The 20,864-nt window shown below is 47.5% G+C and overlaps 1 protein-coding gene across 1 annotated transcript in view; it reads left to right on the top strand.

Annotated features, from left to right (window-relative positions):
- Window positions 1-11,800, top strand: part of CASTOR2 (cytosolic arginine sensor for mTORC1 subunit 2) — a 109,123-nt gene extending 97,323 nt beyond the window's left edge. Inside the window, exons 4-9 of the mRNA XM_062592862.1 lie at window positions 617-749; window positions 2,657-2,780; window positions 3,394-3,504; window positions 4,861-4,943; window positions 6,577-6,671; window positions 11,497-11,800. Coding sequence (XP_062448846.1) covers window positions 617-749; window positions 2,657-2,780; window positions 3,394-3,504; window positions 4,861-4,943; window positions 6,577-6,671; window positions 11,497-11,562 — 612 coding nt within the window. The 3' untranslated portion in view covers window positions 11,563-11,800. The remainder of the gene's footprint in view (window positions 1-616; window positions 750-2,656; window positions 2,781-3,393; window positions 3,505-4,860; window positions 4,944-6,576; window positions 6,672-11,496) is intronic.
- Window positions 11,801-20,864: the final 9,064 nt, after the last annotated feature.

Raw genomic sequence — 20,864 nt, 5'->3', positions numbered from 1 at the left:
TGTGCCACTGTTCGGTGGGTTATCTGGTATCTAATTAAAGCATCGAGCCCACACTGCAATCTCTCCCTTACTGGAGGCACTGGTGGGATTTCTCACCTTCATTCAGACATTAGTTTTCTAAGAGCTGTAGGAAAGTAGTATCTGCTGTCAGATTGGTTGATGATGACCAAGAGCCTCCAAAGTTGTTCTGGGGACGCGCATTCTGGCTGTCTCTCTGTCTCATACGTGTGCGCGTGTATACATAGAGCACAAGCTTTATTTCCTTAGGAAGCGAGGCTTAGGAACAGGCAGTGCTGTTATTGATGGGATGCTGGAAGAGAAGAAGTGAAACATTCATCTTAGTATCTGCAAGCTGATTCAAGCTTATGCAAGTCCACTGGAGTCTTTCCACAGATCTGAAAGTGCTATGGTGCTTAATCCTACTGATATTTGCAGTAACATCACTAAATATGCTTCTCCAAACACACATCAAGATGATAATTATCCTTATGCACTTCTGGCTCAAGGATAAGTGATACGTCTACTTTTCTGTACCCTAAGGGTACCTAACCTACACTGTAGCGAATTCTCATATCTGACGTGCATCATCATGAACAAATCCCATTGTCATTTTCAGGTACGTGAGCGAGACCTGCCCTTCGTGATGCATACACTGGCTGCTGAGTTCACCATCCTTAGAGTAGTGAACGGGGAGACGGTGGCTGCAGATGACCTTGGGATAACGAATGGATTTGTCAAACCAAAATTGGGTAAGGACCATGATGGGCTCAGCTTTCCGGGAAATTGGTCTCCATGTTACATGGGGGTGAGGAATCTGCCTAGTACGTACCTGCACCATTTTGGTGAATATTTATCTTTTTGTAGGATAATAAACCATCTTAGCGTATGCCTGAGTCTGTCCCAGTTCAACCAAGGATTTGAGAAGTTGCCAGGAGCAATGCAGAAGAGCTTTGCTGAATTTGAGCTTTATAATTCTGTTTTCATGTCTCTAGACATCATAATTTCTGTCTTGCCTTTTGCAGAACAGAAAGTTAAAATACAATTTGTTTTCAGTAGCAAAAATAATATTGTGTGTAGTCCCAAGTTCCACATTTCAGCATTTCAAAGGAAAATAGCTTATATAAAAGCTGCATTAAGCATTGCCGTGATTGGCGCGCGGAGAATATTGTTGTTTAGCTTTCACACTTCAGTATCAGTCAGGATCAAGGCTACGGTGGACTCAATGCCATACAAAAACTGAGGATGTTTGCAGTCTGCAGAAACAAGCATCGAACAAAAGGCAAAGTCAGGAAAAGGAAATGTTTAAAAACGTAGGTTTACCCATACACCTGAGTGTAAATTTTGTGCCCATAGCCAAACAAAGCAGGGATCAATTATTATGAAGTGCCACTCAGCCTAGTCACTCAGTAACTATAGATCATCTTGTTTAAGAAAATGAGTATTATACAAAAAAAGTGAAGGAAGGGCACAGTGACGCAGGTGTTGATGCACAGGTATGCAGTTTGTTCTTTTGCCATTTAATAATTACATGCATGAATACCAGCTGCCCCTTGGCCACCAGCTGCAAGCATGTATTTGCCAAGCCAGTGCACGAAGGGTGGTTTTAATTTTTTTAGATGTTATGGCCAGATAGGCCTTGAGGAAGGAGGGAAAAGGAGGTGGGTTTATGTAAGGGGCCGTTGGTCCGGTCGTTCCCTTCCCCATGCTTCACCACACTGCAGAAGTCAAGCACTCCTCCTGCAGTGAGCAGGCATGGCTGGCAGTGGAGAAGGGGATACGGCTGAGTCTCATGACCTTAGGTGAGGAATTCCTTTCAGGGTTAAGCAAACTGTTAGTTTTCCACAAAAATGCTGGGTTTTGCTTCCATCTTGCCAGTGTTTTGAGATGGACACCTGATTTTTTTGCACTTGCTTTCTGCGGTCTAGGCTGCCAACAACCAGGCAGGGAAATGCCTTCCATACCACTGCCTTTAAATAGCAGAAGCCTGAATTTATTTCTGCTTTTTCATTTATCTGGCTACCTCCTGTAGATACCCCTTGTGTCATGTGGATGCACCTGATGGCTAGAAAGCCCTTGCAAGTGGAGAGCCAATGGTTCCCCGTGAGCAGTAGAGTGCTGTGGGTGATTTCTGCCTGTATGCCCATGAGGCCAGTTGAAGGGCAGGTTGGCCACCAAGCTCCTTGATTCCTTTGTGAGATCCTGCAGAGGGCTAAGCTGGGACTACAGCAGCCTTCAGCAACGATAAATGGCAGCAGTTGCATGCTTTGACCCTTGAGGGAACCCATCCCTCTGCATTAGAAGTCATCCTCCAGACTTACGGTTAACATTGCTCTTAGAAGTCATGCACGGGCCATGCATGGTGTTCAGGGACCTGAAGCTCACTCTTTCCTCCATGCTTGCCCTAGCACCTGAGGGCTCTCAAACGCTGTTTGCAAACGCCATGCCACAAGACCCCTGGGCTGCGCTCTCACCTTCCTTGGGCTGGTTCCTAGCAGGAAGTTTCTCCTTCCATCTCTTGTATAGTTGCACTTAGAAACACTGTCAGCTTTCTGTCCAGCTGGTGCTGGTGTGTGACTACTAAATGTCTGGTGGAATGTGAACCTGGTGCAGGGTTGGCTTCATATCATCTGTGTGTGTCTTTGTGCGTCTCTTGCAGTTCAGAGGCCTGTCATTCATCCCCTTTCCAGCCCAAGTAATATGTTCTGCGTCACCAGCCTGGATCCAGATACCCTTCCCACTGTTGCTACACTCCTAATGGATGTCATGTTTTACTCCAATGGGTACGTCATACCAGTGAGTGAGGCTCCTGGGGGAAGTGCGGGTGGTGTCTTAAGACACAAATTTCCATTGCTGTTTCAAGATGTCCAGGGATTCGTGGTGGACTCGGGTTGTTCTGCGCTTAGGAAGGGTGTATTCACCTGTCCAAGAGGAGTATCCTGCCAGGTGGACACCAAATAAGATATGAAGGTGCTCAAAAGTGTCTGCTGGCTTTGTAGAGCTGTGCGTCTGTAGGTTTAAGCTAAGAGTAGCAATGCAACCCATATGCTGCAAATGCGTATGTGCCTACAAATAGAATGCAGGCTGGGCTGCTGTTCCACATGCACAGACCATGCAGGGCCAGCGTGGAGAAAGCTGGGAACCCAGAGTCGCCAAAGGCCTCCTGCTGGAGGAGCGTGTTTGGGGCATGGACGAGAGTTTTATCAGTAGTAGGGACAGGTATTTTCTTCCCCCTGCAAAACCAAAACGTGAAAAGCAGTATAATATGACAGGACTCAATGTCTCTTGCCTAAGTCAGTGTATGAACATCTCTGATGTCAGTGCCTAGTATCTGTTTTAAATGCCTTCTTTTACCCTTCTAGCTTCTGCTAATGCTGTTCCCTCTTATCTCTTCAGAGTAAAAGACTCAGTGGTGGGCAACGAAGACTCGGGACATATTCGCTTTTTCTCCTTTTCTCTCATTGAGGGTTACATCTCCTTGGTCATGGATGTCCAGACACAGCAGAGGTGAGCCTTGGTCTCTTGGGCCACAAAAAAATCACCTGGAAAGTTCTCAAAGGAGCAGGAAGTTATTCAGGCTCATACGTGTTAATTCTGGGGAGCATCTCTGGGGCAGTTTTATGTGCCTGTACACCTTGTCACTTTTCTGAGTGAAGACTGACATGGAGAAAGTAAATTTTGAGCTTGTTTGTCCAAGCCCTCAGTCTAATGAAAAGCTGGTGAAATGTAGGATCCCAAGGGTTTTCTCACTTTTGAAGGAGGGATGCTGGAGCAAAGTGATTTTGACATTTTTACTTGGTTGTTCATGGACTGAACTCTTAACAGCAAAGAACAAAAAATCCAGTGTACATGGTTGACGTTTTAAGGCCAAAGCTCTAGAGTAGGGTGGGGACTTCAGTGATGTTGTCCTCCAACTTCTCTTTCACACATGGCTGGGCTTGATGTGGAGTCCCCTTGTGATGGTAATGTACTGAGTCATCCCTGTGCAGCAGGAGCTCATGACTCTGTTTGTCTGGCAAGGCGAAAAGTCGGCTAGGGAACAAATATCAGCCTGTGCGTATTATATATGAACTTCTTCAGCTCCACATCACTTGCTGAGCTCTGGAGGCTAGGCAGGAGAGATGCAATTCATGGATTTGCTTTTGGCATGCAGTGCTGTGTTTAGTTTTGATACTTGCCTGCCCTAGGGACTTGTTTCACAAACTATTAATTGCTCCCTAAAGTTGCTTTAACCTTAATTGGAATAAACCTCTGTCTGCCTTCAAGAGAGGCTTGAGGGTTAGAGCAGTGGCCTGATACTTGGGGAGCCCAGGGAGCTGATTCCCTATGTCACAGACTGCTGGCTTGACCTTGGGCAAGTCACTTCGCTTCTGGTCTTCTGTCCTCTACTCGGAGATGGGGATGTCTGCAGGACCTCCCAGGGACCATGAGTGAATAAAGTACTGAAGATGCTCAGACACAAACGCAGTGGTCACCATTCACGCTCCTCAGAAAATCGGGGGAAGCATCTTCTGTCCCCAGGTGTTCCTACAATGCAGTTGAAATCAAGCCTTCAAATTATCACTCTTGGGATTTGTAAAGCCTAGGGCATAGCCTGTGTTTTGGCAAGTTTCTTCTGCACCTCTCTGAGTGCTTATGCAGACTTTCAGTGTCACATGTATTCACCTTGGGACATCTGGAGGGGCCGGCAGGTTCATCTGTGCCACTTACTTCAACTTCTTTTGTGTTCACTGAGCTGCTGCTGCTGTTTTTTGTTTACTTCAAGCAGTGTGGGGATATAGGAGCAACAGCATCCCCACCAGCAGAATTTGACACACTGCTGTGTTTTAATTGACGCATTTGGTGTTCCCTTTTCTTCTGCAGATTTCCTAATAATTTGTTGTTTACAAGTGCATCTGGTGAACTCTGGAAGATGGTGCGGATTGGTGGGCAGCCACTTGGCTTCGGTAGGTAACATTTGGGGATCAGTTGGTGTGCAGGTAGTCAGTCACCTTGAGGTTTTCTGAAATGATGATAAAACTTGCAGCGGCCTGTCTGGGACCTTTTAAGAGCCAGCAGCTTAACATGACTTTGAGAGCTGAGACTTTCAAAAAGGTGGATTCTGATTCCTACCTAATAGGTCAGGATTTTAAATAGAGTTTTGAAAGTGCTACATGTTTGACAGCTCCATCTAAATTGCATTGATCTGCTGGAACTGGGAAGTAGCTACAGCTAGGTCTCTATTTAAAGAGAAAAATTGGCCTAAAAGATGGCATGAGAATGATCTTTAGAATACTAAAATCAAGAGTCAGAGAGGACTGTTATACTCCAGTGCAAAGCCTGGACGACTCTGTGGCTTTAGCAGATTTAGTGCTGATTTATAGTAGTCCAAGTGGGAGCCCTGTTCATGGATCTCAGTTTCAAATGCAGTGCTTCAAATCCAAATATTTTCTCTAATCAAAAGAATATTGGATCAAAATAGCACAGAGCAAATGCTTCACATCCACAGTAGTGACTTATGTTTCTGTATCCCTGTAATTTTAAGGAGTCCAGTTGGAATAATCCCACAAAGCCCTGGTTTTCAGAAAATGTTGGGGCTCTTTCCCTTGAAAAAATTAGGTCTCTGAAACTGTTTCAAAATACAGGCTTCAAGAAAACTAATTATCCCTGAAAGATGTTTGCCCAATTTTTAGATTTAATTCCTAGTTCATTGTTCATCAAACATCTATACCAGACAAACTAATTTCAGTAGCTAATTCCTAGGTCTATAAAAAGAAGGAAATCTTCATGCACCTTGTTTTTATGCATCTTTGAGGCAAAATATGTAGAAATGGCATGCCATATTTCATTGATGGGACATCAGGACATCTGCCAGTCTCCTAAATGTGTAGCTTTTAAATATGTTAGGTTAGAATTGAGTGAGAATAGTAAATTTGGATCAGTGAAACTCAGATTTCACATGGAAACAATGTACTATTGGTCTCAGATGAACAGAACAGATGAACCGTTTAAATCAGCATGAAATCCAGTCTCAGTGGTGGTGGCAGTCTGTGGCCCAGGAATTACGTGGCCAGGCCAAACAGCTGTTCAGCATCTCCTCTTTCGGCAATGCATGGCAGAGAATTTAATAGCAACAACTAAAGAGAAAAATGAAGATTTGGCTAGTTGAGACAGTTTTTGATGCTTCTGTCCTGAATCTCATTAGTTGCCTTTCTTTGGACCTTTGAAAATCATTCCAGTTCTAATGTTTTGTGCCTTTGGGAGATTTACATTTTTCTGGAAGAAAAAGGAGGCGATAAAATCAATTGCGCAATGGACTGTGATTGCCCAGAGAGCCCAATTCTGCTGCTATTGCATAAACATCACCAACAAAGCACCTAAAGAAGGCATTTCATCTGGTGGGCTCTATGCTGCAGTCCTTCCCCTGATTCCCCGGGGAAGTCAAACGCCTGGGATTGTACTCATGGAGCTCCTGGTGTGAGGTCTACAGGGTCTAGTGGTGCCTCCGCTTGCTCCCCACATCGGTGAGGCACTTGCAAACCCCAGGGTGACCAGTGGGTGCTATTCGGCTGATCGCTGCTATTCTTTGTCTCCTTCTAGATGAATGTGGAATTGTCGCTCAGATTTCTGAGCCTTTGGCCGCGGCCGACATCCCAGCCTATTACATCAGTACTTTTAAGTTTGATCACGCGTTGGTGAGTATCAGGGTAGCTTTTCTGGGGTGAGGAGGTTGTTTTCCTGGGAAAGAGGTGATGGTGAGAGTATCATTTCCCTGTGGGAGAGCTCACCAAAGGGACTTCGTTCTGACGTGGCCCAGCACAGATGCCTCTCCCCAGTGTTTCTCGTGCATTAAAGCTTGGGTGAGGGTGAGATCATGCCTGCGCCTATCTGCCAAGCCTTGCTGCGTTGTCACATTTATGCCTGGGTTAGAGCAGCAGATCAGGCTGCGACAGGAGCAGCCAGTTTGCAAGGGCTGAGCTGTGCTGGCAACAGCCTGGGGCCGAGGCCGCAGAAGCCCTGGTGCCCCGTTCCCTCTGCAACGCCGGCACTCCTGAATAAACAGCCTTTTGGCGGTAACTGCCTCTGCCAGAGGCTCCTGAAATGAGTCCAGCCCTAGCTCAAGGCAAACCCAGGTCAGCAAGCGTCATTCTTGCAAAAGGCTGGTCTCAATCCTTAGAGACCAAGAGTGATGGAGACTTCACACCTGCCCTCAGCCGTCTCTTCCAGGGCATCGCTGTCTGTTATTTAAGGAGAACCAGCCACAAATCCTCTCCGTTTGCCTGCAAGCATGGTCAGGAACTCTCAGGAAGGTGGTTTTGTGCAGGGAAGGGGACTATTTTGGAGAGTGTCCCAAGAGCAGACCTCTGCCTTCATCTTTCAGTCCCTACATGGTCCCAATCTTCAGCATTTTGACATCTATCTGGGAGCACCCAGTTAGCTCTGCTGTTTCTGAAGGATCTCGTCAGGTTTGCAGGAACCCCAGAGATGTGGATTTGGTTGTTTTGCTGAGGCACTTAGTGTACCTGCATTCTTTGCCCATTTTTAGAAACTTTTTCAAAGGCTCTGGAGCGTTTGAACGTGCCACTAAGCCTGTCTGTGGTTGTTCTCTTTGTGCATTTTTGTGGTTCCAAACCCGAGTCAGTGCTGAATCCCGCTGGAGCTCTGCTCCCACCACAGCCTTGCTGAGCACATCTGGTTTTTGTGAGGGTTTGAACTGGCTTATCCGTGGCAAAAACCCAGCCTGGCTGAGCACCCTTGCAGGTTTGAGGTTCTGCCAGGCCTAGGGAGGAACTGGCCATGAAAGGGGCTCTGTGCATGCTGGACCTGAGGTCAGCCTGCTCAGCAACCCCTTGCTTCCAGAAATCAGGTCTCTGCTAAAATAGCAGTTATAATAATAATTATTATTATTGCTTGCCCAGATGGCCAGTCTCTTTGGCCTCAGTCCACCAAATGGCTAGCCAGAGGACTACCATGGAGCACCTAAATAGTCATTTTTACCATATGAGGGAGGCATAGAGGAATGGATCTGATGAGCTGCATAGCAAAAGCCTCCTCTATCCCAGGAGGACCACACTCCTGCAGCTGTGCCAGCCTATGTGCATCGCTGTGGTCTCACCTCAGGTTTTACCCCTGGCTCATTGAAAACTGCATTGAAACTTGTATTTTTCCAGTTCCTGTTAAGGCTTGGTAGCCTGGCAAGGGAAGGTGTTTTTGAGGCAGAACTGGGGCTTTTTGTTTTGTTTTGCTTAAATGCACCCTTTCTTGTTTACATTACACTTCTGCTTTCATCACTGCAGACTCACTGCTCAAGCCTTACTTTTGACCTGTAAAAGCTCCAATGAGTTCAAGGGACTTTTTGCACTGTTTTTTTTTTTTTTCCAGCTAATTACTTCAGTTTTTCACAGTTGGCATAAACCATTTGCAGTGCATAGGTCATATGTGTAAAGAGTAAAAGTAAATATTATCCCAGATAGCAAAGGTTAGACTGTTATATATGTTTGTCTTATTTGCTTGAATATTAACTGTGCTGATAAGATAAGCCAATAAAACACCATTTTAAAATCAATACTGTTAGCTTTGCCTTGCATTCCTACCTGTTGTTGTAGCCCCAAGTGCATGCTCTGTGCAGGGCAGAGGGTGCAGAGTGCTTCTAATTGTCAAGCAGTATCTGGAGAGCTCAGCTCTGCCAGTTAAAATAGATATTTCACTTAAAACTTCTGCCATCCAAGTGTGATGACTCTGCAGGCAGCTCCAAGTTTTAAATGTGTCTCAGCCTGCTCCATCTGAGACCAGCAGTTCTCAGCTTCCAGGCAGCTGTTCGGGGTGGCATTTGGGCCGTGCATTAAGGTCTGCAGATCTTCCATGCTCAAATCAGTATTTTATCATTATCTTTGTGATTTCTTGTTTTCTTTCTTTGCAGTTGTAAATGCCTTTTCATTTGAGCAGTACTGTTGTAGCTGTCAAAACTTCCTACCAAAATGTGTTAAATGCTGGGCCATTTCCAGCACTTCCATGACTGACTTTGCTCCAGAAGCTATATTCTTGCTTGCTCTAGATGGGGTTTATTGGCCAAGACTCTCTGTAGATTCTCGCATGATTTCTCTTAATTTCACACTTCCTCTTTGCTCGCCAGACACCTTGACTTATAGTGAAATTTCTCAAGGTTTATGCACCTCTGGAGTCCATTCTCTACATTCTCCCTTTCATTCTTCAAAATTGTTCCAAACCTGCTGTTACAAACATTCATTTTTCCCCTCTGACCTGATCTTTTTTCACTCATGTGCATTAAGGTATTTTTTGTTGTTGAATTTTTTTTTATGTGGCCTGGGTATTAATAGAGACTCTTTCTGGGATGCTGTAGCTGTAGGAGTGTGCCATGGGCCTGGAAATCTGGAGCTGCACTGGAGAGAAAATCCTTTGGGAGACAGTGCCAAGTCAGGACCCTCCAGGTCTCTGGTGTGTCCCATGGGTGATGTAGGGTCAGGCTAGAGGGAGCTACGATTTCAGCTCCCTCTAGGATACACCTGGAGAGAGCTAGTGAGAAGATCCCTCTCCCTCTTTCCAGCTGGTGCTCTGCTCTCACTGCCTCGCGCCGGGAGGTGTTGCTCTTCTTCACAAGGTTTTTGCATAATAATAATAATAAGGCTGAAGCTGAAGAAGTGTCTGTGATGTAGTTTGGAGCTTTACTTTGCCTTTCATGGTGGATGCTTTGATCTACCCTCTGGCTGACAAGTGAACATGGAGCCCTAGTTGCACTAGTATAGAGATCTTTGAGGGGCAGAGGAGAGGTAGGACTTCTCTGCTGGTGGCAAAATATGTCATGTTCTACAAATCAGAACTGTTTGCACCCCGGTCCCAGAGAAAATCCAGCGCAGAGCTTCACTGGGTGATTGATATCATTGCTTTGACTTTAAGGGAGTCATGCATTTTGCAGTGAGTGAAGGTTCAGCCCATTCTGTGTAAGCAAGGAGGTGGATCCATGCCATCAATACCAGGCCAGAACTGGCCTGTTCTGCCTTCACATGCGTCTGTATTGCACTGAAGGAATATATGCAGAGACATGCTCGATGTCTGCTGGGGATGGCTGTGAAAAGTTTTTTGTGCAAAATTGATTCCCATGTCTTTTCCCATTATCTTCAGGAGAAGCAAACAGTCATACATAGCTGCTTCTACTTTCGTCTTCAAGATACTGGGAAAAATGATGGAAAAGTAGCAGCAAAGACTCTTGTCTTGTAGTTCTGTTTCATATGATGGAGGTTTGCTTCTTAATCAGAAAGAGTTGGCTCTATGGTTGTCTCAAGATTATTTTCGTCCTTTCTCAGCTGACCTTTGTTCACACATCAGAGCCAGTGGCTCCACTGTTCCATTGGAAAACTGAAAGTTCTTCTTGCTATTCCTTATGTATTTGTTCATCAGTTTTGTTGAAAGCCTTGTGGAAAATCACAGTCCAATTGTATTTCCACAGTACAAACTCATAAGGGTGTCTGATGAATCCAGGTATTGTGCTTCTGGCAAAGGATTCTCATACCTTGCATAGAAGGCAGTCCCTTCTTCAACTTAACATGAATTATTTTGGCTTCACAAAGCAATTCACAAATAGTTTATTTTTCCTCAGTCTCCTTTCCACTTCCTCTCCTTCAAGAGCTGTTAGCTGCCTGTCAGATGGGCAGTCCTCTTCTCTGGACAGACTTTTCCCCTTGTCACCCCATGTGGACTCACCACCCAGACTTATGGGTGCCAGGCTTGTAAGAAGCCCTGACAGCCTTGTGGGACCTCATGTAGTAGTTGCATTAATCCATCAGCCCAAGGCACCTTGCAGTAGTGAGCTCCTGGTATACAAGTGCTTTGAGGCAGAAATCAAATCTCTTGCATATTTGCAGTAGTGCATGAGCTACCAGGACTCTTGGAGCTTTATCTGGGCATCACCTTTCTGTGAAAGCCAGATTGGTAATTGCAAGAACTAAAGTGCTCACTTGGATGGGCTAGGGAGCCCTTCAGCCCGATCCAGTGGTGGAGCAGCGAAGCATCTCTGGGGCTGTTATGTTTCTCTTGCCCAAGCACACGGTCTTGGGTGAGATGTATCTGTTCCTCCTACTGCCAGCCAGCGGGAGAGAAGGGCAACGAGGCGACCGGCAGTGCACTCCATGTCGCTCGCCCAAAGGAGGTGCTTCAAAAAAGAAAGGAAGGGAAAGGAGAGGAGAGGAGAGGAAAAGGAGAAGAAGGACTGGGAAGGGATGGAGTAAACCCAACCAGTTGCTGTCCCTACCAGCAGATACCATGTAGATGGCAGAACTGCCAGCCCTCGCTTATGCAGTTTGCTCACACGGAGCATCAGCAAATCCTTGTTATCATTTATGACCTTGAAAGTAGCTCTGTCTCTCAGACGAACTTTGTTGGAGGAGTTGAGGTGTCCAACAATACCTGGGTCCTCGGGAACTGTTTTAGCTTTGTCTCTGTTGTCGTCCTTCCCTGGCTTTTGCTAAAGATGTGACCTTTCCTGTTTTTTTTTTTTTCTTGCAGGTACCTGAAGAAAACATAAATGGTGTGGTCAATGCACTCCAAGTCAGTCAAGCTGAAAAGCATTAGAAATCTTCTGAGCTGGTTCCAGATGCTTTCTATTATTATAATTATTATTATTATTATTATTCTTTTTTTCTCACAGTATTTCTTGAAAAATCTGATTCCAGAGAGTGACATGAAAAGAGACTGTGGAAAGATGAGCGGAAACAGCTCCAATAAGCCTTTGTTTTAATTATTATTATTATTATTATTATTATTATTGTTATTTTATTAAATTTCCTTATGAATGAGGGGCAGGAGGCAAGGGCGTTCGGATGGTTTCCTGACATTACAACGCCGATGTGCAGGGTAACCCGCTTGCTTTGTCGATGCGAAAGGAGCCGCGCGGGACGTCCGGCGACACGGCCGGGCTGCGAGCACGGGCGCTCCGGCGAGAGCTCGCGGCACAGCCGGCGTGCACAGGCCCGGTCCTCCAAGAGAGCCCTGGAAAACTCCCCTGAGCAAAATGTAGGATCAAACAGAAGAGACGTTGCGTGGCGCCAGCTTGCCCGCACCCACGGGACTTTCTGAAGACCATCCTTCGTCGCGCACATTCGAATAGGGAGGGAGCTGGGTTCGGATTCCTCCAGCAAGCCTGTTTGTCATTGGAATAGAGAATATCCTGTTGTTCGAATTTTTCCCCTTTTTTCCTTTCTCCCAGGAGCCCAAGCCAGGCTGCCTGGAGAAAGCCCGGCTGACGCTTCCCTCTGCACCGTCTCCCGGCGGACGGTGCACCGGGGACTCTTGTCTGCTTTGAAACACGACTGTTTTAGTTCAGTTTTCCGCAGCCGCCCTCCCACCTCTCCCATGCTGTCCCCCGGTCAGAGGGAGCCCGGCTGCCTCCGACTCCCTCCCCCCGCCCCCCTGGCAGCTCGCAGTGAAGCCGTCCTCGGCCCTCGTCGTGCCGGTTCAGTGAAGGAGGGGTGCATCCCGTCTCCATCCTCCTCGGGTCTCTTCCCAGCCCATTTCTGCTGCTTGCACAGGGCAGCCCTGGTGCTTGCTGCCGTCCTGCCCGGCACCGGGGTCGCTGCAGGCAGCAGCGTCACAGCCCGGGTTCCCGTCAGCTCCTCGCTCGCATGACGGCGGTGGCCACAGGGAACGAGGCATTGAAGCCTGCCGCGGCGTCTGCCGCCAAAGTGCCCTCTCCGCACCCAGGGAGCACCGAGGAGATCCAGGCAGCGAGTGCAAGCCAAGGCAGGCATGCCGGCGGGGTGCACCACGGGGTAGGAGCTTGCGGGAGCGAGGAGCTGTGGAAAGGAGAGGCCATATTCAGAGGAGCTTCTTTTGCAATTAAGCATCCGAGGATTTCTTGCATTTTGAGACTTCTTTCCTCCCCGTTTTTGACATTAAGAAATTTCAGGTCTTACAGTTTTGGTAAGGACTTTCCAGCATTAGTTAAGAAACAACTTCTAACATGGTTTTCTTGAGCTTGCGCATTGCAGGTTTTAGCCAGGGTTTTGCAGAGGCAGTGAACAAGCATCCAAGACCAGTCGTGACATCCCCATGGTTTATACTGGTGCGTGGGACACGCAGACACATCAACCAGCCTGCGGCTCACTGTTTAGTTCTCCTTTCACACTGATGGTGGCTGAGCAGGAGGGACTTAACGGTCCTGTTTTCTGGTGCTGCCAGATCCAGACACTGAGCTTGAAATCCTTTTGGTTTTTAATCAGTGGGGATGTCGTGTGGCAGCTGGACAGGGCATCAGCGCATCCGTAGGCGAGAGCATGGGTAGCTTCCCTTTGCAGGCCCTAACGGAGTTAAAGTGTCCCTGCCAAGGAGCGCATAGGCACATACTGATGTACTTTCCTGAGCAGTATTTCTGCTGTTCCTTTCCATGGGTTGTCAAAACTGCCCCATGGTATATTGTATCCACTCCAGATTTCTGGAGTAAAGGTTTATCCCAGGTGCGGCGCTGCACGTCTTCGGATGTTTGTCCGGAGCAATGCTTTGGTCCGCTGCTGCGTGCCACCAGGCTGCGGGCACGAGCTGGGCAGTGCAATAATCCCAAACACCCCCGGCGCTCTTGCGCGCGGGGCTGCGCGGCACTGCGACAGCAGCTTGGCACGGCGTGAATTGCTGAAGGGTTTCGCCTCGGCACAGCAGATTGCGGATTTGTTTTGCGCTAGGTTTTTTTTTTTTTGTTGGGGGGGGAGGTGAAAACCAGTGCGCTCGTGGGCGTACAGCTGGGTTGTCGCCAGCCGAGGTTTCGGCTCGGCGGGGTTGAGTCGGAGCTTGACCTGCGTGTGTGCGTGCACAGCCTCGTCGGGACAGGGTCCGGTTAGTGCCTGTGGGTTTTACCAACTGCTGGGAAAGGATGATTAGCCAGTGTGTGTGTGTGTCAGAGCGATGTTTGGTGCCCTCCCCACATGCTATTGCTGCTCTCTAAGGATCATGGCATTTACAGTAAGGGATTACTTGAAACGAGCAACAACTTCACTGAGCCTTAAGAGAAAGAGAAAAAGATTTTTTTTTTTTTTTTTTTTTTTTTTGAACTTTGCACTCAGGCTATTTTAGATGGTGATTCTTTAATTTAAATTTTCTCTTTTTTTTTTCTTCCTGAGGGAGTCGGCCTTAAAAATTGTGAAATCTGTGGATGATTCTGGGGTGCTTTAAACTTTTCACCAAGCAGGTTGATGTGCTGTCATTAAAAAGTTACCCTGAAGAATTCACATGGGGTGAAACGCTATCAAGGGCCTCCATATCTCTGCCATCTCCATCGGATTCACCTTCCTCTTTCCTCTCTCTTTTTGTCTCCATAACCGAGAAGGTTTTTTTCAGATGACTGTGGAAATGCAGCATGCGGTTGGGGCCGTTGCAAATTTGCACAGTGGTGTCACTTGGGAGACCTTCACGTGGTAAGAGGCAAAGGCAGGATGGGGCCATTAGGGGCTTTGTAAAAATTGAAAATAAATAAAGCAGCACAGCGCTTAGCTGTGAGCCCAAACGAGCGTGCTCGGGACTGCGCGAGGATGCGCGGGGGCCGAGGTGGAGAGAGGCGAGCTCCCGGCCCGCTCCGCGGCTTCCCCCGGGGTAGAACTGCCCCCGCTCTCCCAGCACCTGGCTTTTGGCCTGGGGGAAAATCGAAGGATCTTTTTTTTTTCTTTTTTTTTTTTTTAATGCCTTACTATAATAATGTCTGTCTGTAAGCATCGGTGGCGTTGTGCCCTTCCTGCAACACTGTGTGGATAAAGGAGGAAAAGGGCTTAAGGGGGCTCTCCGCCCGCTGGGTGCTTTGCGGTTTGTCTCCTGGCGCGGCTCCTTGGAGAGTTTGCTTTGGCCGAGGTTGCTGAGCTAATCAGGGATCACCTTAACTGCGCAGGACCCTCTCTGTGCACCCCTCTTGCTTCCTATCTCTCGTTGCACAAAAATTCACCAAACCCCGAAATGCGGCTCCATCCCTGCAAGGAGGGGTGGCCTGGGGAAGGAGAAGATAGCTCTCGGTCTCCTTCCTTGTTTCTCTGAGGCCTTCATTTTCACAGAAATTTAAACTTTTGTCATGTTGTGTGTGTTAGTATGCAGTTTTTTGTCTTTTTTTTTTCTGATGAGATTTTGGCCGCAGATTCCTTTCTACTGTTCAAGTGTGTGTGTGCGTATGTTCATATTATTGTATAGTGTTTACATAGAAATGCTTAGTATGTATCTATTGTACACATATATAAATACCTGTGTTTTATGTTCGTATGGCTATATACTGTACATAGCATATATACTTGAGCAATATAGGTTAATATATGAGGTGTGAGTACATGTGTGTATGCTCTAGGCACACGCTCTGTGTGTGTGTGTGTGTGTGTGTGTGTATGTAGTAAGTGCTGTATACACACATGGATTCACCATATATTTTTAATTCAAGTATATAGGCAATATGAATACTTAGATACGCTGTCTGGGTTTCTCTACGCGTTTTTAACAAAGAGCGGCAGCAAAGCTGACTTGCAGCAAAGCTGTGGCTCTTCCACTCGCTGCAAGCAGGCAGAGACCTAGCATGATTTGTGGTGTAATGCATCTGCAGCATTGTTTTTTCTTGTCTGCTTCAGAAACACCCTGTTCCTCCTCAGTTTGGTGCACTGAGCACAGAGTCTTTAGAAAAGTTGCTCCTTTTTCTCCGTTTTAGTTGCTGCCCTGAATTACTTCAGCCTGTATGCAGCAGTGGGTCGTTTGCAAGTGCCTGTTTGAGCCCCAGGGACCAACTGGTTTGCAACGGGGCTTCCCTTTTCTGCGAGCACTAAACTGGGACGTGCGTTGGCCGGATTTCCCTGGCGTCCTTCGGCAGCAATTGAGCAGAGTGCCCTGGCGATGCCAGGCGCTCGCCTGCCCAGGGAGCACCGCGGGGAAGCACCGTGCAAAACCTTCCCCACAGCAATGTCTTCAGAGATGACAGGGAGCATCTTTATGGGTCCGAGGGTGCCAGGTCAAGGTGGACCTCCCCAAGCACTCTAGGTGCTAGTGTGCACTTGTGTTTTCTCATGAGTGTGTGTGGCTGCCTTTTACCAGAGTGGGTTTTTGCTCTTTCAGAGAGGTCTGTTTTTCAGTGGTTGTTGGTAGTTTCATGGCCAGAGGACTAACCAGTGCTAATGCAGAGGTTTGGTATTTATTGGAAGCCTAGCATTTGTTGGCCTGTTAGGAGGTTTAAATCAGTGGGTTGTTTTTAAATAGATGAAAGTGGAAGAGGGGCTTTTTTCCGTAACAGAGGCTGTTTGAAGTCAGTAATTGGAAGTGTGTGGTCTTTGCATCTTGTTGTTGGAGTTTCCTGCTGAGCAGGAGTGCTGTTTGTTAGATTCCAGATGGGAAAAGATTTCTACCCAAAATGTCACCTAGTTTGACATTTCAGTTATGCTTCATCATTTGCAACAAGTGTGTTTGCTGGAGGTTGTTCCTTGCAGCTTGTATTTCAACATTAGGTTGCTAATTTTCTGCCTGTCCCATAAATGCATCCTTTAATAAGTTTGTGCATCTTTTTCTTTCAGAAGCTGAAGTCAGTTTGGTTTGCAGTTGGTAGCGTTTCTGAAATATTATGCTCTAAGTGATGTGATGGTCTTTCTTGTGGAGAGAGGTTTTAATGGAAGTGTTCTGCTTTGACTGGAATGCAGAGATTGCAGAACGCACAGTGGATGACATTAGTATTAAGATTTACTTAATGGCAAGGCCATTTATAATGAACATCCATCTTTCTTATAAACAATATGCTGCTTCTTCCAAATTTATTTTTAATGCCAAGCTTAGTGTTACCATTCCCACAGGCACAGGTAGAGAATGCTTTTGGTCAGAAATGAATCAATTCTTGTCTGTAACAAAAAGTATGGTGATGTCAGACCCTGCTTGTGAGACTGCAAATGGAATTTAGCAGTAATTTAGTATTTTAAGATGTGCCATGTAGAGCTGACGTGTATTTTCAGGACTGACACTTAAAGGAAAACATTACTGGAAGGTCGTGATTGCTTTGTCCAAGAAAAGCATCCAACAGAAATTAATCAGGTTTAGTTTTTGTGAAGCATTACATTTTGTTCTGCCGACTCTGGAAGGAAAATAAGGCTGTGCAATGTGGGGGGCTTTTAGCAGGGGAACTCACTCAAGCCCCAGTGGTCACTGATAGCATGCAGTTGTTTTCCTGATGCTTTTAATGCAAGCAGAGTGTAAACACCTGAGAGAGAGGCCAGGCAGAAAGTGTCTCCGTTCAGAGCCTGCATGTGGTTGTCTGCACTGGGAGTGCAACACCCATGTGTCCCCGCACCAGGTGGCTGTGATGGTGGCCCTAGGTCTTCAGGGATAGGCCTGTGCCTATCCCTGTTTCTGTCTTGGCTGTTTTCCTCGGGGGAGCAGCTGCTAGTAGCAGTATGAAGCCAGGGCAGACCTGCAGTGTCCAGGAGTTGCAGCTGGCATCGAGAGTTGCCACTGTCTGTCGCCCAAAGGACGTTCCTGAGCACAGGGCATGAGGTGCAGCACAAAGGAGGTCTGTGGACATACAAGCATGGGAAGGCCAGGGGAGAGGAATGAATAGCTGGTGTACTGAATTATGCAAAGGAAAAATTTCAAGTTCCTTCTTAGTTTTGCCAAAATGAATGCATGTGGCTTGTCACTGTGAATACAAAAGTATTTTCATTCCTCTTTTTCCTTTTTTTAATTAAACACCCATCCCTTCCCTGCTCAGCCTCCTTGCTCAGCCCAGTAAAACTCCCTGGGGGATGCATTTGTCCACCAGTGCCATCCTTGCAAAGGTGGCTTGAGCTCTCACAAACCCCAAGTGGTCAGAAGATCTCCTGCTGCTGCAGTGTCTTTGTCAGGGAAAGCTCCTTGTGTTGAGGTAACAGCCAGGTCAAGGCTGTGACCTGAGCGAGTTGGTCGCATCCTTCTGGTTTCTCTGACCGTGCACCCACATTGGCTTTAAGAAAGCACCAGGGCATTTGAACTTCTTTAAAGATCACTGGCTTGAGTAAAAGGGAGGTGCAGGAGAACATGGGGCCCCCCTCGGCGACAGCCTGCAGTGTGCTCATCAGTGTTTCTGCCTTGCCATGGGATCAGTGGTATTTTCTGATAGTGATTAAGGGAGAAATTCATTGTTCAGCCCAAAGCTGAACATCAGCTGCTAGCTCCCAAGTTAAAATGTCTCGCAGCAGCATTTGCTAGTGGACAAGAAATCATCTTTTGATGAGCATTTCTTTTTCTATGTTATTTTCATTAGTTTTGTGGACCTCTCAAATAAGCAGCTTAAGGCATCTCACTTAACTGGTGCAGCCCTGCCTGCAAATGTTAGAATGGATTAAACCTTTATTACCTGCTGGAGAGTACAATCCAGTAATCCTTTTGCCAAATAGTATTTACATTTTACAGCATGTGCTGGGGGGTGTTTACATTGGCCGAGATGTGCAGATCTGCCCGACGGACTTGGAGACCCCCTCACCCAGAGTGCAGGTGCATCTGTCTGTCCGAGCCTCACGGAAGACAGTGACGCCCCTTGGGCATCTCTGCAGTCCTGGGCTGATACGGAAACGCTCCACGTGCGCACACCGACAGGGATTGTAGGAGCCTCCTGATGCACCTGGGAGGGAGGCGCTAAACTGTGAATCTTGTATTTTCCCTGCTGTCTCCAGCCCCCTCTTTGCCATCCCTCTGCCTCCTTCCTTACCTGATCCCCCAGAAGCACAGCCCGTTGCCAGCAAGTGGCTGTGCTGGCAAGCAGAGTCTGTCCTCAGCCGCAAGCCAACTGTGTAGTGGACAGCTTAGCACTGCTTGCATTTCCCATGCACAGCTGCAGGGCTCAAGGGGGACCAAACTCCTGATGAGAAAGCACAAATTTAGGTAATAGTGTCCCAACTGGCCTAGGGAGGAAGAGGACTGTGTTCTGCAATACAGCACAAACTAATGTGCACTTGAGTTTAATCAGCGAATCCTTGCTGCAGCAAGTGGTTTAGCCTGTGCAGCAGCTATGGTGAACCTGGAGCAATGCACAGGCTCTGATTTATAGAGGGGAAATAAATGAAGCACATCTCAAAGCACATTATTCTTTTAGGGTGTGAATGTGCAGAGAAACATACCTCTTTGGAACGTGTATAGCCCTGGCATCCCTCGCCTGGTCTCTCTGGACAGCACCAGCCATTGCTTCTTCTGCTTGGATAGATAACTTATGAGGGCTAGAACTGAAATGTTATTTTGCAGATAACCTGTAATAGCTTTTCCCTGCTCTGTAATTCCTTCTTGGAGATTATGGCTGCCCAGGGCACAGTCAGGGCCTGGTTGTGAGACAGCAGTAACTCCGGGCTGCTCGTCTCCATTTGGAAAGCAGCTTTTCAGCAGCAGAAGTATCAGGGAGCAGTGGGAGAGATGTCAGCTGTGTCGGCCCTGACTCCCCCGTCCCAGGGCGCCTGGCTGGAGGTGAAAAGGCGCAGTGACACGCTCCACTCAGCTTCAGCACTATCCCAGGCAGGACAAATGTTGTTCTAGTTACAAACCCTCTGTTTAATTCTCTGGTCTCCATTGTTTTTATCTTCATCACTTTTTTAGCTTTCTGCAAAATTTTGTTTATGAAATGTGAGTGGGTTTTGGATCTGGGAAGGCTGGAGTTGCCCAACAGGAATCCAGCGGTGCTTGAAGTTTTGAAATATCTGAGAGAGGGGAGAGGAAGCACTTTGCTTCCCTCTATCTCCTCTATATTAGGTCTGTCCTCTGCATATAGCATAGAAGAGTTGATCTATATGTTCCTTTCTGGCCAGGCCCGAGGCTTTTAGCTATGTCCCCCCAACCCTGAAAAAATGATGCCAAAAACTGGCTCCTTTCATTTTAGGGAGTAGTTTGCTTTTCTCCTCCCTGGACGTGGCGCGGTGCTGACGCGGGAAAGGCAGTGTCGCTGCGTGTTTGGGAAGATGCTTTCGGAGAGTGGTTGTAATTCAAGGTGCCCCCCACTCCCCCCAGGTTTCTGGTGGGACCTCAGGTCATTGAGGATTGAAAACCAGCCTTCTGCAATCATAATAATAAGCCTTTCTCCCAAAGGCTTCCTACCTGCTCTTTTGTAACCTGACAAAAGTAATTTTGCAAGGACCTAGTTTCATGCCACTGCCTTTGAAGTAGAAACGTTGCTACCATTTTCCAGAGCCTGGTGTGCAAAGAGCTGGCTCACTGTTGGGGCTGCTCTGAATATCCTTAAGGCCCTGAAAGAGGAATTCATCTGTTCAGTCCAGTTCACATGCTTAAACTTAGGCTCATCCTGGGAGGAGGCTGGTTTGGTTTGAGTTGATGGCACAGAGACTGGATGCCTCCCCAGGTGTGCTTCTTTTTCTGGGCAATTCAAGTTTCTTTTTAACAGTTTCTTTTGCTTAGAGCACAAGGGTTTCTGGAAAACTCTTCAATTCAGGAATTCAGACTTCTGTCTGAAAGTTGACGTCAGCTTTTGCTTCTCCACGGTGCCTGTTGCTGCGGCTGGCAGTGCTCACCGGCTCCCGCCTGGGCCGCACAAGCCCCTGGAGCTGCAAGGGGAAGGGGCCGCGGGAAGCACTGGCTGCCTCCAGGCGCCGCGGGATGCCGGCTCGCCCACGGCAGGCACGGGAGGCGGTGGCAGACTGGGCTGAGCTGTGAGGTCTCTGTGCAGCGATGGGGCCGGGCAGGAGGCTTTGGGGATCAGGCTCATGTTCACTGTGCGCCGAGTGTCCACAGACCCTGTTGCACCGAGCAGGGCTTGGATCAGTTTGGTACCTTCCTGGTTGGAGCAGCATGGGATCAGACAGGCGCAGGAGGCATCAGCGAGGTCCTCGCGTGGGCACAGTTTGGGTGTCAGCAGGGCCAAGCCTCAGACACGAAGCCCCCTTTCCCAGGAGCTCGGGACATGCAATTTTGTT

Source organism: Rhea pennata, chromosome 20 (assembly GCF_028389875.1).
Source record: "Rhea pennata isolate bPtePen1 chromosome 20, bPtePen1.pri, whole genome shotgun sequence".
NCBI lineage: Eukaryota > Metazoa > Chordata > Aves > Rheiformes > Rheidae > Rhea > Rhea pennata.
This window is presented reverse-complemented; position numbering and strand designations above follow the sequence as displayed.